The sequence below is a fragment of the Pongo abelii genome, chromosome 4 (assembly GCF_028885655.2).
Source record: "Pongo abelii isolate AG06213 chromosome 4, NHGRI_mPonAbe1-v2.0_pri, whole genome shotgun sequence".
Lineage (NCBI taxonomy): Eukaryota > Metazoa > Chordata > Mammalia > Primates > Hominidae > Pongo > Pongo abelii.
Window position 1 is genome coordinate 186518488 of NC_071989.2, and position 18048 is coordinate 186536535.

At 40.4% G+C, this 18048-nt stretch overlaps 2 protein-coding genes across 5 annotated transcripts in view; both read right to left on the minus strand.

The window, feature by feature from the left end:
• The window catches only part of LOC100452562 (SUMO-interacting motif-containing protein 1), a 94748-nt gene that overhangs the window by 29072 nt on the left and 47628 nt on the right, over positions 1-18048 (minus strand). For all 4 annotated transcript variants that reach the window (XM_024247022.3, XM_054546972.2, XM_054546973.2 and 1 more), the window contains one exon: positions 3464-3618. In XM_024247022.3, coding sequence (XP_024102790.2) covers positions 3464-3618 — 155 coding nt within the window. The remainder of the gene's footprint in view (positions 1-3463; positions 3619-18048) is intronic.
• LOC129056882 (lys-63-specific deubiquitinase BRCC36-like) lies at positions 4705-18005 on the minus strand. Its single transcript, XM_054546975.1, has one exon. The coding sequence runs from the start codon at positions 9087-9089 to the stop codon at positions 8124-8126; it is 966 nt and encodes a 321-aa protein (XP_054402950.1). The 5' UTR covers positions 9090-18005; the 3' UTR covers positions 4705-8123.

The window sequence follows — 18048 nt, forward strand, 5'->3', positions numbered from 1 at the left end:
AAAATGAAAGAAAGAAAAGACCCCTTAAGAGGCGGTCATATGGAGACTGATCATCTCTCTCTCTTTTTAAAAATACCTCTTTGAGGTATAATTTACATACAATAAATTGTCAAAGTTTTGTTTGATGAATTTAGATAAATACATGCATACATCCTTGTAATCACCAACTCAGTCTAATATCCATTTCTTAATGAATCAAAGATAGCTCATTTTCCTGCCAACTGAAACAAATGATTTTTTTCATTGAGTAAGCACAAAACAGAGGACCTGGCCTAGATTTAGAGGTCACAAACACCCCTCAAAAATGCCAATCTTTGTCGTTGTTGTTTTGTTTTTGAGACAGAGTCTTCCTCTGTTGCCCAGGCTAAATTGCAGTGGTGCAATCCTGGCTCACTGCAACCTCTGCCTCCCAGGTTTAAATGATTCTCATGCCTCAGTCTCCCGAGTAGCTGGGATTACAGAAGTGCACCACCATGCCTGGCTGTTTTTGCACTTTTAGTAGAGGTGGGGTTTTGAGGCCAGGCTGGTCTCAAACTCCTGGCCTCATGTAATCTGCCCACCTTGGCCTCCCAAAGTGCTGGGATTACAGGCCTCAGCCACCATGCGCAGCCCAAAATGCCTTTATTTATTTATGAGACAGAGTTTCCCTCTTGTTGCCCAGGCTGGAGTGCAATGGCGTGATCTTGGCTCACTGCAACCTCCACCTCCTGGGTTCAAGCAATTCTCCTGCCTCAGCCTCTCAAGTAGCTGGGATTACAGGTGCCTGGCACTATGCCTGGCAAATTTTTTGGGTTTTTTTTTTTTTTTTTTTTTTGTATTTTTTAGTAGAGATGGGGTTTCACCATGTTGGCTAGGCTCGTGTCGAACTCCTGACCTCAAGTGATCTGCCCATCTTGGCCTCCCAAAGTGCTAGGATTACAGGTGTGAGCCACTGTGCCCAGCCTTAAATGCCTATCTTTAAACCCAAGAGTCATACCCTGTACAGTGAGAGGCTCACATCACAGGAGGTGAAAATGAAAGCAACTGAGAGAACAGTGCCTTGGGTATCCCACTCACTCTTAATGCCTAGGCTCGCAAAGCATAATGGTAGATGGAATTGTTCTCATTATGTAAATTATTTTTCACTTTTTAAAATTTATTTTTTATTTGCTTTTGAGACAGAGTCTTGCTCTGTCGCCCAGGCTGGAGTGCAGTGGTGTGATCTTGGCTTACTGCAACCTCTGCCACCCAGGTTCAAGCAATTCTCCTGTCTCGGTCTCCCAAGTAGCTGGGATTACAGGCACATGCCACCATGCCCAGCTAATTTTTGTATTTTTAGTAGAGACAGGGTTTCACCGTGTTGGCCAGGCTGGTCTTGAACTCCTGGGCTCAGGTGATCTGCCCGCCTCGGCCTCCCAAAGTACTGGGATTACAGGTGTGAGCCACTGCACCCGGCCAATTTTTCGCTTTAAAATTCAACTATGCTGTCTTGTGCTCTTTGTTGATTCTCTGCTTACTGATTTTGTACCCCTAAAATTAGATAAAATATCACATATAGGGAAATAAATATGGGCATGTAAACTAAGGAGGTGGGAAAACTGACCAATGCCCAAAACATAACGAAACGTCCTCCTTTTTATTAGAGGATTTATCATAGTCAATGCCTCATGTTGACCTATGTATACTACTTTCAACAAATATGTAAGAACATATGAGAACATAAATGTGGAAGAGTTTCAATGCTGCTCTCAACAAAGAGATGCTGGTACACCCTTCTAGTAAAAGCCATTTCCAAAAAAGCAAGGGATGTTCGGATGCTCAACCTACGATGGGGTTACATCTGGATAAACCCATCTGATATAGCTTTGATATCTGACCCCTCCAAATCTCATGTTGATATGAGCTCCAATGTTGGAGATGGGGCCTAGTGGAAGATGTTTGGGTCATGGAGGCAGATCCTTCATAAATGTCTCGGTGCTGTCCTCATGGTAACGAGTGAGTTCTCACTCTATTAGTTAACTTGAGAGCCGACTGTTTGACAGAGGTTGGCACTATAGCCCCGCCCCCTGTCTTCCTTCCTCCCTTGCCAGGTGATACTCCAGCTCTCCTTCACCTTCTGTCATGAGTAGAAGCTTCCTGATGCCCTCACCAGAAACAGATGCTGGAGCCATGCTTCTTGTACAGCTTGTAGAATTGTGAGCCAAATAAACCTCTTTTCTTTATAAATTACCCAGCCTCCAGCATTCCTTTATGGCAACACAAAGGGACTAAGACACCACTGTAAGCTGAAAATATTTTCAGTTGAAAACACATTTAATGCACCCAATCTACCAAACACTGTAGCCTAGCCTAGCCTCCCTTAAATGTGCTCAGAACACTGACAGCTAGTTGGGCAAAATCATGCAACACAAAGCTTATTTTATAATAAAGTGTTGAACAGTTTATGCAATTTATTGAATACTATACTGAAAATGAAAAACAGAATGTTTGTTGGGTACTTGAGGTATAGTTTCTACTGAATGGTTATTGCTTCTGTACCAATGTAAAGTCAAAAAATCCTAAGCCAAACCATCATGAGTCAGGGCCATCTGTAGTTCCAAAAGGAAAATTCCAGCCCACGATCCCCTACCCTAAAGATCATATTTTCCCCCACTAGGTATAAGCATATAGTAGTTCCATGCTTCCAGAAACTCTGGATTCTGCAAAAAAGAACACATGCTTACTATCTAATGTACCTTATTGTCAGCTACATGACCTCTTGTTATAGATATTACTTTCCAGAAACTAGTAGTGACAAATGAGATTTATATTGAGGTTCATCGGGGGATAGGAATAAATGTAGGTTAATAAAAACTGAAAAGTTTTACATAAGGTTTTCCCCTAGATTTCATAAGGTTGTTTGGACAATATTGAAATAGACCAAAGGAAGTCTGTTGGTCTTGAGAGAAAACTCACTCAAGCTATGTGGTGCCTGCCGCATTGTTGGTTTCTTTTATGATTATCAGGAGGGGTTTCTTTTATGATTAGCTATAGTTTTATTTAAAAAAATTAATTAATTATTTTTGAGACGGGTCTTGCTCTGTCACCCAGGCTGGAGTACAGCGGTGCAATCTCGGCTCACTGCAACCTCTGCCTCCTGGGTTCAAGTGATTCTCCCACCTCAGCCTCCCAAGTAGCTGGAATTACAGGCATACACCACCACGCCCTGCTAATTTGTATATTTTTAGTAGAGACGTGGTTTTGCCATGTTGGCCAGGCTGGTTTTGAACTCCTGACCTCAAGTGATCTGCCCACCTCGGCCTCCCAAAGTACTGGGATTACAGGTGTGAATCACTGCACCTGGTCTATCTACAGTTTTAATAATTAGCCCTATTACACTATCTACTGACTAGAAAACCTCACCTGGCTGATATTCTGGCCTTCAGCAGCTGCCCACCTATAATCCCTTACCTCTTCTCATCTCAGGGCTCAGGTGGCTGCTTACCTGACATTGTGGGGCTGCTTGTCACAGGACAGCACCATGTTTGCAATGGATTGCTGCAGGTGCTGCCGTTGCCTCCTCAGGGTCTGCTGGAAGTCATCTTCTAGGGTCTGAACGACATAACGCAGGAAAAGGACTCGCCCAGGCAGAGTTTGTCCCTGTGGGAAAAAGAATGAGAAGTCAGTCTTTCTTCTCAGTCTTCTGGATGACAGTCAACAGTGGGCTCTCATAAATACTAAGCCCAAGAGAAGGCCATGCATCAACAAGTATGCCTGTGCTTAAAAGAGAGGCTCCTAGGAGAGGGCAGTTAGTCTGGGTCATTATGAGAGAGGACAAATAGGGCGACTGCTGAAAAAAATCATACATTATAAGGTTTCAGAAACTATTTTTTAAGTATTATTACCTGTTCTAAGGATCTAGGCATCTGCAGATAATTATAATTTTCTAACACCTAAGCTGCAATCAGATATCTACTGGAATCTCTAGGATTGTAGATCATTTGATTTAAGAGGCAGCCATGGGAAGTCAATCTCTCCCTCTCACTGAACCTATCAACCTCAGGATATACCCAAAACTACGGATGGCAAAACAGAGAAAGAGAAACTGGTTCTTTAATGACTTCTGTGCTGCTAGATCAAACCACCATGATGTCCATTCTACTGATGAACTTCCAGTCATGCGAGCTGATTGAGCCAAGTCTGTTGGCTTGGCTCAACTTGACTGTTGGGCCAAGCCTGAGTTGGGTATTCTGTTACAGGTGAAATGATCCTAACTGACAAACAGTTAAACAGCATGGGCTTTGGAGGCACGCAGCATTCAGTTTTTGTTAATGTTTGTTTTAGACCTAGCTCTGTCCTTTATTTAAGCCCTCTAGGACTTACTGTCCTTCTAGTTTACATGGGGATAATTCTAACCTTACCAAAGACAGCGTAAGTACCTGTCACATAGTAGGCAGGCATGCACAATTTGTTGGTTTCCCTTTACTACCAGACAAGTGCTGGGAGTTTAGGCTTCAAACTTTAAAGAACCAGAAAGTACCAAACTATTTCTGGACTGTGTGGAACTTCCGAACTCCAGGGAATAGGTATATTTCTCAGAATATAAACTAATGGACCAGGATATGATTCAGTCAGTAGGAAACTAAGTGACCATTCTAAATACATATCATTTCTTTCTTTTTTGGGAGGAGGTGACAATATCTTTGTCTTCCAAATGTGTTTTTCTCTAATCCTTGATAACTGATGCAAATGCTTTTTTAAAAAATCAAGTACCTGTGCTAGATTTTTTTTTTTTTTTTTTTGAGATGGAGTCTCAGTCTGTCACCCAGGCTGGAGTGCAGTGGCGCGTTCTTGGCTCACCGTAACCTCTGCCTCCCAGGCTCAAGCAATTCTCCAGCCTCAGCCTCCCAAGTAGCTGGGATTATAGGTGCCTGCCACCAGACCTGGCTAATTTTTGTTTTTTTAGTAGAGACAGGGTTTCACCATAATGGTCAGGCTGGTCTTTGAACTCCTGACCTCAGGTGATCCACCTGCATCAGTCTCCCAAAGTGTTGGGATTACTGGCGTGAGCCACTGCGCCCAGCCTTGTGCTAGATTTTTGATAAAAAGAAAGTCTTCTACTGACTCCACTCTCCACCACTACTTGTCTTCTCCAGTATCCTAGAATAATTTTTAACTCATTCTTCTAGAAGTCACCATAAACATCTCTAAAGAAATAGGCTTTTATTATGATTTCTTGATTTATCAATTGTAGACATTATCTATTGGTTTCTGCTATGCTAGATAAGAATTTACTTAGGCCAGTCCCCCACCTCTTCTCTTCCTAAAATAAGTGTATTTCCATCATCTATAGACAGTATCTCTTGACTCCCCATTTTGGAAGATAAGAATGTTACACCAGCCCTACTACTTTCAGAGGTCCTGTCCCTTTTCATCTCCCAACTTTATCTTCTATACTTTCCATTTTACATCGTCAAGGCTAATAAAATTGTCTCCTATGCTTTGTATATAAATTGATTCTAAATGTTATAACTACATAGTGTTTACAGTGTCAGGATTCTGTTAAAAGTATTTACTAAATACTTTTACTAACTACTTTCAGTAAATCCATATAGTATACTAAGAAAATCATTCCTTTCTTGTGAAGTTTTTTTTGTTTTTCTAGAGTTTTGTTTTTTTCTCCCCTCCTTTAACTACCTGTAATTATAATATATCTTTTTCAACTCAAGAATAGTGCTGAATTTTGAGAATACCTATTTTCCCCAAATAATTCTTTCTCCTTTTTTTTTTTTTAAATAATGTGGGCTGGGCATAGTCATTCATGCCTGTGATCTCAGAATTCTGGGAGGCTGAGGTGGGAGGATCATTTGAGGCCAGGAAACAAGACCAGCCCCGGAAACACAGTGAGACCCCATCTCTACAAAAATAAAAATAAAAAAATTAGCCAGGCATGATAGCATGTGCCTGTAGTCCTAGCTACTTAGGAGGCTGAGGCAGGAGGATCACTTGAGTTCAAGAGGTCACGGCTGCAGTGAGCTATGATCACGCCACTGCACTCCAGCCTGGGTGACAGAGCAAGAGACCCTGTCTCAAAAATAAATAAATAAAACAACTTTATTAGCACACCATAAAATTCAGCCATTTTAAAAGTACAATTCAATGATTTGTAGTAAACCTACTGAGTTGTGCAAACACTACCATAATCTACTTTTTAGAACATTTCCATTATCCCAAAAGATCCCTCATGGGCACTTACAGTTCTCTTTCTAATCATCAGGCCAAGGCAACCACTCATCTGCTTTCTGTCTCTCTAGATCTGCCTTTTCTAAACATTTTCTTAGAAATAGAATCACACAATATGTAATGTTTTGTGTGTGGTTTCTTTCACTTAGCTTATTTTTTTTAAGGTCTGCCCATATTAATGGTATGCATCAATAGCGCATTGCTTATTTTTTATTTTTTATTTTTATTTTTTGCTATCTAGACTACAGACTTTATTCAGTATCACCAGATTTTACATGCATTCATTTGTGTGTATGTAGGTCCATACAACTTCAGCAGAGGTCAAGACTCACATGCTTAACTTCATAATCAAATGTTATAATCAACATCATAATCATCATAATCATATAGAACTGTTCCATCAGCACAAAGGAACTCCTTGCGTCATCCCTTTATAGTCATACATACCCCACACCTCCTCCAGTCCCTATCCCTGGCAACCATTAATCTGTTCTTCATTTCAATAATTTTGTCACCTCAAGAATGTTATATAAATGCAATCATACAGTATGTGACCATTTGAGACTGGCTTTTTTGGTCACCATAATACCCCTGAGGTACAACCAGGTTCTTGTATCAACAGTTAGTTCCTTTTCATTCCAGAGTAGTATTCCAAGTTATGGATGGTTTGTTTAACCATGATTAAAAAATTATGTTTAACTTGATAAGAAATTTATAAACTCTTTTCCAGAGTGGCTGTACCATTTTACATTCCTGTCAACAATGTATAAAATATCCAGTTTGTATCCTCATTAGTATTTGGTATTTTCACTATTTTTTCTTTAGCCATTCAGATAAGTAAGTCATAGCCTCACTGTGGTTTCAATTTGCATTCCCTGGTGACTTATGGAGTTTAACGGCTTTTCATATGCTTACTTGCCATCTATAGATCCTCTTCAGTGAAACATTTATTCATGTCTTTTGCCCATTTTCTAATTGGACTGTTTGTTTTTATTGTTGAGTTTTTGTGGCCTTTTTTTTTTGAGACAAGGCCTCATTCTGTTACACAGGTTGGAGTGTGGTGGTGTGATCATAGCTCACTGCAGCCTCAAACTCCTGGGCTCAAGTGATCCTCCTGCCTCCCTAGTAGCTGGGACGGTGCCCAGCTAATCTTTAAAAAAAAATTTTTTGTAGAGACAGTCTCACTATGTTGCCCAGGTTGGTCTGGAACCCCTAACCTCAAGCCTCCCATCTTGGCCTCCCAAAGTGGTGAGATTACAAGCATGAGCTACCATGCCTGACTTCAGTTGAGTTTTTAGCACACTTTATATATTCCAAATTGATCAGATATATAGTTTGCAAATTCACCTCAATCTGTAGCTTATCTTTTCCTCTTCTTAAATCACAAGATTTTAAATTTTGAAGAAGTCCAATATACCAGTTTTTATCTTTTATGGATATGCTTTTGGGGCAAAGTCCAAGAACTTGTCACCTAGCCCAAGATCCTGAAGATTTTTCTCCTGTGGCTTTTTTCAAAGTTATATAGTTTTATGTATTGCATTTAAGTCCATTATACATTTTGAGTTAAATTTTATATAAGATGTAAGGTTTAAGTAGAGGTTCTTTTTTCTCCTCGCTATGGGTGTCTAATTGCTCCAGCATAATTTGTCAGAAAGGCTATTCTTCCTCCATTGAATTGCTTTTGCACTTTTTCAAAATCAGTTGAGCATATTTATATGGATTTATTTCTGGGTTCTCTCATCTGTTCCATTGATCTATGTGTCTGTTCCTCTGCCAATACCATCTATCTTGATTACTACAGCTTTATAGTAAGTCTTGAAGTCAGGTAATGTGAGTCCTCCAAGTTTTTCCTCTTCAAAACTGATTTAGCTTAAGTAACTTCACACTGGATATTTTCATCTTTCTCCATTTTGTCTCCTGCTTTATTCTAGAGAAGAAAGTTCTTGCATAAGCTCTTCCTTTTCTTGTTGCAATTCCTGCAAATGCTGTTGGTTTTGCTCCAGTCTGTCCTTCAACCACTGTAGAAGAGGCCCGCTGACTGCCGACATCTGACTGCACAGATTCTTGGTAAACACTGAGCCATTATGGATCTTGGTTACTGAGTCCGGATGTGTAAGGCTGTGGATCCTCCAATATGCATCCTGCTCCTCCTGGCACAGGATCTTGGGCAGCTCTACTGCTGATTCAAGGCACACTTTCCTGATAGTGACATGAGGTACAATACGGATTGGGATTTTGATTCTCTCATACCTTTCCTCTTCCTTCTGGCCCTCAATGGAGATGTGCTGGCTGGAGCTCCAGAAGTCTTGTGGACCATGAAGGGACTCTGAACTCTTTTGGGCCTGTATGGATTGGAAGCAAGCGTAGAGTACCCGGCCAGTGCTTGTGTTCTTACCTTCTATGAAACAGGAAAAAATAAGTCCTACAAAGCCTTGATCCATCATCTGGTACATGGCTTGTGTGCGAACATCAACGTGTGAAGGCCAAACAGTTATATGAGGATGGGAATGATACCAGCCCACAACTCTCATGCGGCGGCCTGTCAGTTCAGCCAACCTCTCTGCCTCTGTTGAAGCTGCAGACACCTGCCCTGGAGAAATTTCTACTTGGTCCTTCCTCTTATCAGAACATCGTAAGATGATGAGAGAATGAATGTGAACAATTCTGATGGCATCAACCTTTTCAGCAACTGTGAGCATTTCAGTTCCAGTATATGCAAATTTGGAGTCACTCCTTATATCATCGTTCAACTCCCCTATGCACAGCCCCATCACTTCCTCCTTCTCTGTGCTCAGAGCATGGTTGAGACAAACGAGGAAAGCGTCAGACTCGAGATGAACTGCCTGCACCGCCTGCACCACCTGCACTGCCATCTTGGCCCAGCTCATTGCTTTTAATTACTGAACAGTATTTCATTTTGTTTATCCATTCACCAGCTGATGGACATTTGGGTTATTTCCACATTTTGGCTATTATGCATAACACTGCTTTGAACATTTGAATGTAAGTCTTTGGCTGACAGAGGTTTTCATTTTTGTTGGGTCTATATCTAGAATTGGAATAGACAGGGCAAATAAATTTATGTTCAACTTTTAAAGAAACTGTCAAACCATTTTCCAGAGTGCCTGTACTATTTATATTCTCATCAGCAATGTATGAGACTTATGTTCTCCACATTCTTGGCAATGTCTATTATTGTCTGTTTTCTTTTAACAAAAGTTTAAAAATTGTGATAAAAGCCAGGCGCGGTGGCTTACAACCTGTAATCCCAGCACTTTGGGAGGCTGAGGCGGGTGGATCACGAGGTCAGGAGATCACGACCATCCTGGCTAATACGGTGAAACCCCGTCTCTACTAAAAATACAAAAAATTAGCCAGGCGTGGTGGCGGGCGCCTGTAGTACCAGCTACTCGGGAGGCTGAGGCAGGAGAATGGTGTGAACCCAGGAGGCGGAGCTTGCAGGGAGCTGAGATCACGCCACTGCACTCCAGCCTGGGCAACAGAGCAAGACTCTGTCTCAAAAAAAAAAAAACTGTTATAAAAACCACATTATCATTAAATTTACTATCGTAAACATTTTTAAGTGTACAGTTCAGTAGTGTTAAGTATATTCACAGTCCTGTAAAAGAGCCCCAGAACTTTTCATCTTGCAAAACTGAAACTCTATATCCATTGAACAACTTCCCATTTCACATTCCCTCATACTGTTTTCCATAGCAGTTGCACCACTTTACAATCCCACCAAAAGTGCACAAAGGTTCTAATTTCTCCAAATTCTTGCCCACACTTTGTTTTTTTAAAAATAGTGGCCATTCTAATTGGTATGAGGTGACACTGCATTGTGGTTTTGATTTGCATATCTCTAATGACTAGTTATATTGAGTATCTTTTCAGAAGTTTGTTGGCCATTTCCATATCATCTTTGGAGAAATGTCTATATAAGTCCTCTGCCCATTTTTAAATTGGGTTATTCATTTGTTGTTGAGTTGCTGGAGTTCTTTATATATTCTGGATATTAACCCTCATCAGATATATGATTTATAACTATTTTCTCCCATCCCATAGGCTGCCTTTTCACTCTATTTTTGTATTTTCTATTTTTATTGCTCACTCTGTTGATGCACAGAAGTTCTGAAGTTTGATGTAGTATTATCTGTCTATTTTTGTTTTTGCTGCCTGTGTTTTTGGTGTCATATTCAAGAAATCAATTGCCAAATCCAATGTCATGAAGCTTTGCCCCATGCTTTCTTCAATGAATTTTATAGATTTGGGTCTTATATTCAGGTCTTTAATGCATTTTAAGTTAATTTTTATATGTTCAGAGTCCAACTTCATTCTTTTGCAAGTGGATATCCACTTTTTCCTATGACATTCAGAGACGGTCTTTTCACCACTGAGTGGTCTTAGCACCCTTAATGAAGATCACTTGACCATGTACCCAAAGGTTTATTTCTGGGCTCTCTATTCCATATGTCTGTCTTTTTTCTTGTACCATACTGTTTTGATTACTGTAGCTTTATATTTTACAGTCAAGAAGTGTGAGAACTCCAACTTTGTTCTTTTTATTTCAAGATTGCTTTGACTAGCTGGGCATGGTGGCTCATGCCTGTAATCCCAGCGCTTTGGGAGGCTGAGGCAGGCAGATCATCAAAGGTCGGGAGTTCAAGACCAGCCTGACCAACATGGAAAAACCCATCTCTATTAAAAATACAAAATTAGCCGGGCATGGTGGTGCATGCCTGTAATCCCAGCTACTTGGGAGGCTGAGGCATCACTTAAACCCAGGAGGCGGAGGTTGTAGTGAGCTGAGATTGCGCCATTGCACTGTAACCTGGGCAATAAGAGCTAAACTCTGTCTCAAAAAAAAAAAATTGCTTTGGCTATTTGATGTCCTTTGCAAGATACCAATTTTTTTTTTTTTTTTTTTAAAGACACAGTCTCATTCTGTCACCCACACTGGAATGCAGTGGTGTGATCTCAGCTCACTGCAACCTCTGCCTCCCGGGTTCAAACAATTCTCTGGACTCAGCCTCCTGAGTAGCTGAGATTACAGGTGCCCACCATCATGCCCGGCTAGACACCAACTTCTGAAAGACTAAAAGTTGGTGTCCCTTGGGATTCAACATGAATTTTAGGATGGAATTTTCTATTTCTACAAAAAAAAGAAATGCTGTTGGGATTTTTATGGGAATTGTGTTGAACCTGTAGATCGCTTTGGGTAGTAGTGACATCTTAACCATATTAAGTCTTCCACTCCATGAATATAGGAAGCCTTACCATTTATTGGTGTCTAATTTCTTTCCACGACATTTTGTAGCTTCCAGTGTACAAATCTTTCACCTCCTTGGTTAGGTTTATGACTGAGTACTTTATTCTTTTTGATGATATTGTAAATGAAATTGTGTTATTTCCTTTTCAGATTTTTCATTGTTGGTTTAACAAAAATGCAACTGAGTTTTGTGAGCTGGTTTTATATACTGCTGTTTTGCTGAATTCACTTATTATTTCATTTACTAGTTTTTTTGGTGGAATTTTAGGATTTTCTACATATAAGATCATGTCACCTGGGAACAGAGATATTTTACTTCTCCCTTTCTAATTTGGATGCCTTTTATTTCTTTTTCTTGACTAACTGCTCTGTCTAGGTCTTGATGTACTATGTTGAATAGAAGTGGCAAGAGCAGGCACGTCTGATCTTAGAGGAAAATATTTCAGTCTTTCACCATTCAGTATGATGCCAACTGTGGGCTTTTCACATATGGCCTTTATTATGTTGAGGTAGTTTTATTTCTAGTTTGAGTGTCTTTATCAAGAAAGGGTGTTGAATTTTGTCAAGTGTTTTCTGCATTAATTGAGGTGATTGTGTGTTTTTCCTCCTTCATTCTGTAATATGGTGTATCACATTTATTTTCATATGTTAAACCATCCAGGAATAAATCCCACATGTTCATGGTTTACAGTTGGCTCTCTGTATCTGTGGGTTCTGCATCCATGGATTCAACCAACTGAGATTTGAAAATAATTGAAAAAAAATTTACATCTACACTGAATATGTATAAATGTTTTTTCTTGTCATCATTCCTTAAACAATGCAGTATAACAACTATTTATATATAATTTACATTGTATGAGGTATCATAAGTAATCTACAGATGATTTGAAGTATATAAGAGGATGTGCATAGATTATATGGGATTTGAACATCTGCAAATTTTGGTATCCAAGGGAGGTCCTGGAACCAGTCCCCCCATGTAGTCAACCAAGGGATGACTGCATATCCTTTTAATGTGCTATTGAATTTTAGTTTGTTAGTATTTTGTTGAGGATTTCTTCATCAACATTTATCAGGTATATTGGTTGGCAGTTTTAGTTTTTTCCTTTTCCTTTTTTTTTTTTTTGAGACAGAGTCTCACTCTATTGCCCAGGTTGGAGTGCAGTGGCACCATCTTGGCTCACTGCAACCCCTGCCTCCTGGGTTCAGGCGATTCTCCTGCCTCAGCCTCCCCAGTAGTTGGGATTTCAGGTGCACGCCACCATACTCGGTTAATTTTTGTTATCTTTAGCAGAGATGGGGTTTCGCCATGTTGGCCATGCTGGTCTTGAACTCCTGGCCTCAAGCAATCCGCCCACCTTGGCCTCCCAAAGTGCTGGGATTGCAGGCATGAGCCACTGCACCCAGCTGCTTGTAGTTTTTTTGATCTGGCTTTGATATCAGGGTGTATCACGCTACTAATAAAGACATACCCTAGACTGGGTAATTTATAAAGGAAAGAGGTTTAGTTGACTTACAGTTCCACATGGCTGGGGAGGCCTCACAATCATGGCGAAAGGTGAATGAGGAGCAAAGTCACGTCTTACATGGCAGTAGGAAAGAGAGCTTGTGTAGGGGAACTCCCCTTTATAAAACCATCAGATCTCATGAGATTTATTCACTATTATGAGAACAGCACAGGAAAACCCACCCCAATGATTCAATTACCTCCCACCAGGTCCCTCCCATAACACGTGGGAATTATGGGAGCTACAATTCAAGATGAGATTTGGGTGGGGACACAGCCAAACCATATCACAGGGTAATGCTGGCCTCATAGAATAAGCTGAAATAAGTTATCTCTCCTTCTGTTTTTTGGAAAAGTGTGAGGAGGATTGGTGTTAATTTTTATTTAAATGTTTGCCCAAATTTACTAGTGAAGCCACCTTGATCTAGGCTTTTTTGTTGAAAGGTTTTTGATTACTGATTCTATCTCCTTACTAGTTATTGTTCTGTTCAGATTTTTTATTTCTTCATGAGTCAATCTTGGTAGGTTTCTAGGAAATACTCCATTTATTCTAGGTTCTCCAGTTTACTGGGGGTATAATTGTTGGTAGTATTCTCTTATAATCCTTTTTATTTCTGTGGCACTGGTTGTAATGCCCCCTCTTTCATTTCAGATTTTAGTAATTTTTAAAAATTCTATCACTGAGCTATCAATGCTGATTTTAGTAATTTGAATCTTCTCTCTTTTTTAATCTAGTTAAGAGCTTGTCAGTTTTGATCTTTTCAAAAACCCAACTCTGTGGCTGGGTGCAGTGGCTCATGTCTGTAATCCTAGTACTCTGGGAGGTAAAGGTGGGAGGATCACTTGAGGCCAACAGTTCAAGACCAGCCTGGGCAACTTAGCTAGATTCCCACCTCTACAAAAAATAATAAAAAAATTAGCTGAGTATGGTGACACATGCTTGTTGTCCCAGCTACTTGAGAGGCTGAGGCTGGAGGATAGCTTGAGCCCAGAAGTTCAAGGTTTCAGTAAGCTATAATTGTGCTACTGAGCTCCAGCCTGGGTGACAGAGCGAGACTCTGCCTCAAAACACACAAATCAAATGTTTAAAAACCCCAAATCTTAGTTTTGTTCATTTTTCCCTTGTTCTTCATTTATCTCTGCTCTAATCTTTACTATTACCTTCCTCTGCTAACTTTGGCTTCAGTTTCTTCTTTTCCTACTTTAGATATAGTCAGGTTGTTGGTTTGAGATCTTTCTTCTTTTTTAATGTAAGCATTTATTTACATCTGTAACTTCTTAGTGCTGCTTTTGCTGCATCCATAAGTTTTCATATGTCATATTTCCATTTTAATTTGTCTCAAGGTATTTTAAAATTTCCCATGAGATTTTTTTTCTCTGAACCATTGTTATGTGTTGTTTAGTTGCCATATATTCATGGGTTTTCCAGATTTCATTCTGCTATAGATTTCTAGTTTCATCCCATTGTGATTGGAAGATACTTGGTAGAATGTCAATGTTTTTATATTTTGTTTAAGTCTTGTTTTGTGGCCCAACATGTGGTCTATCTGGAGAAAATTCCACGTACACTTGAGTGTGTGTTCTGCTGTTGTTGGGTGGAATGTTCTGTGTATGTCTATGGTTAAGTGGCCTATAGTATTGTTCAAGTGCTCTGTTTCCTTATTGATTTTCTGTCTGGTTATTTTATCCATTATTGAAAGTGGGGTATTGAATCTCCTACTATTATTGTGTTGACTATTTCTTCTTTCAATTCTGTCAGTGTTTGCTTTATATATTTAGGAAGTCTGATGTTTAGTGCATATATATTTGTAATTGTTATACCTCCTTGGTGAATTGACCCTTTTATTATATAATGTCCTTCTTTGCCACTTGCAACAGTTTTTGACTTAAAGTCTTTTTGTCTTATATTAGTATAGCCACCCTTGCTCTCTTTGGATTACCATTTGTGAGGAATATCTTTTCTCATGCTTTCACTTTCAGCAAGTCTTTCTTTATTTCTTTTTTTTTTTAGAGACAGGGTCTTGCTCTGTCACCCAACTGGAGTGCAGTGGCACTATGATAGCCTACTGCAGCCTAGAACTCCTGGGCTCACGGGATCCTCCCACCTCAACCTCCACAGTAGCTGGGACAACAGGTGTGTGTTACTATGCCTACCAATTAAAAAAACTTTTTTAGAGACAGAGTCTTTCTATGTTGTCTAGGCTGACTTCAAGCAATCCTTCTACACTGACTTCAAGCAATCCTTCTACATCGGTCTCCCAAAGTGCTGGAATTACAGGCATGAGCCATTGCACCTGGCCACAAGAGTTTGGTATTTGAAAAGATATAAAGTGAGTCTCTTGTAGATGGCATATAGTTGGATCCTGGTTTTTAGTCCATTCAGCTAATCTCTGTCTTTTAATTGGGGACTTTAATCTATTGGCATTTAAAATAATTACCGATAGGGAAGAACTTACTATGGCCATATTAATTATTTCCTGTATGTCTTGTAAAGCCTTTTCAGGCCTCCTTTCCTTTGTTACTGCCTTCCTTCATTTTTCATTGATTTTTTTTGTAGTGACATGCTTTGATTTCTTTCCCATTTCCTTTTGGGTATATTCTATAGATATCTTACTTGAAGTTACCAATGAGATCACATAACATATCTTAAAGTTATAACAATCTAGTTTAACAACTTCAGTTGCATACAAAAACCTCTACTTCTTTACTACTCTACCACAATTTATATTATCAATGTCTTAAGTTAGATCTTTATATACTGTATACCCATAACTTGTTTTATTTTTTGAGACAGAGTCTTGCTCTGTTGCCCAAGCTGGAGTACAGTGGCATGATTTTGGCTCACTGCAACCTCCACCTTCGGGGTTCAAGCAATTCTTGTGCCTGAGTAGCTGAGACTGCAGGCATGCACCACCACACCCAGCTAATGTTTACATTTTTAGTAGAGATGGGGTTTCACCATGCTGGCTGAGCTGGCCTTGAACTCCCGACCTCAGGTGATAACTCCCATCTCAGCCTCCCACTCCAGGACAGGTGCGGTGGCTCACGCCTGTAATCCCAGCACCTTGGGAGGCCGAGGTGGGCGGCCAGGCAGCCCCCAGACAAGTCAGTACATTGCATGCGTGGTCCACTCTTTTGTTTCTGGCCTAAGGGAAGAGCCAAGGTATGGGAGGTTTTCTCCTGGTTGAACTATGCTTTCCCAGGGAGGGAGAGGGACATGGGCATGCAAAATTCCACAAACTTTCCTAGCACTTTTGATAGACTATGTTCTTGGTTAGGCATTGGCTTGGGCACTGAAACTTCTTAATTCAGCTCTAGAGTTCTCACAGTGATATTCTGGTCTGTATATGGTTGTTAATTCAGTGTCTCCATGGGGTAACAAGGGCCTGGAGCTTCCTAGTCTACCATCTTGCAGATGTCTCCCAGATTGTTCCTATTTAAAGCCCTCTGTTATTTCACTCCAATCTGGACTAACTGCTTCCTAGGTATCCTATTCATTGTAATCTTGGGACTTCAATACTCTCCTGGATTAAATCTGATGTTCCCTGAATCCCACGCCTCCCCCCTTTTTTTGATTACCTCCTCGTTCCTTTGATATACTACCTCAGATAACCTTCTAAGAAACAGGGTATGGGGATATATTTTCAAATTCCTGCATAGCTGGAAATGTCTTAATTCTATCCTCACACTTAACTGATAGTTTGGCTAAGTACAGAATTCTAAGTAATTTGTTTTAGCCAATTGCTTTAGGTGAGCAGACAAAAAGTTGGCAATTAAACTTGGGGATCCTTAAAGGTCAGAATGTGGAAGACCTTCTTCCTGTAGCACCAACTCTGCACTAGCTGTCTTTGTTTATTACAGACAGTTCATTCAACCTTTTTTTTTTTTTTTTTGAGACAGAGTTTCGCTCTTGCTGCCCAGGCTGGAGTGCAATGGCATGATCTGGGCTCACTGCAACCTCCACTTCCCGGGTTCAAGCAATTCTCCTGCCTCAGCCTCCCGAGTAGCTGGGATTACAGGCATGTGCCACACCCAGCTAATTTTGTATTTTTTAGTAGAGACGGGGTTTCTCCATGTTGGGCAGGCTGGTCTCAAACTCCCGACCTCAGGTGATCTGCCCATCTTGGCCTCCCAAAGTGCTGGGATTACAGGCATGAGCCACCACGCCCGGCCTCATTCAACTTTTTTAGACAATAAATTCTCTGACTTTTTGCCTGAAGGTAGGTAACCTGGCTACTGATCCTTCTGCCTTCAGCAATGAAAAGGCTGGCTGTTCCATCCACAAACTTTCAATAAATATCCAATAGCCCACATCTGACTCCTGCCCTCTATTAGATATTGTGTTTCTAAGTCCAAGACCTCTCTGGTGCTCTAAAGTGAAGATTCGTCCTTCCTTGGCTGTAGCCTCTCTACATGTATGTGGCTTTCTCTGCCCAGCTTCATCAGTCATCACTCTTACATTCTCTGTAGCTCTCCCTAATCTTCATTCAAATCTACTATCCTTCCCCTTTTTTTATAGCCATGAATTTATAACTTTCTCTATTCATTTACTATTATTTTTAATGGGATCTCAAGGAGAGGGATAAGTAAATATACTAAATCTTGAATTGGAAGATAGCACATACCATTTCAGTAGGAATTTTTTGGCAGGGGTGGGAGTATCAGGAGGGAATAATGGTGTAGACTTTATGACCAGATTTACTGTCACTTTTCTTTTTTTAAGATAGGGTCTTGCTCTGTCACCCAGGCCGGAGTACAGTGTTGTGATCATGGATCACTATAGCCTTGACCTCCTAGGCTCAAGCAATCCTCCTGCCTCAGCCTTCTGTGTAGCTGGGACCACAGGCATGCATCACTATGCCCGGCTAAATATTTTATTTTTATTTTTGTAGAGACAGGGTCTCACTTTGTTGCCCAGGCTGGCCTTGAACTCCTGGGCTCAAACTGTCCTCCTGCTTCGGCCTCCCAAAATGCTGGGATTACAGGTGTGAGCCATGGCACCTGGTATCACTTTTGTTTATAGTTAAAACTTCCCCTACAGAAGATATAATCTTATAATTGTTGTTAC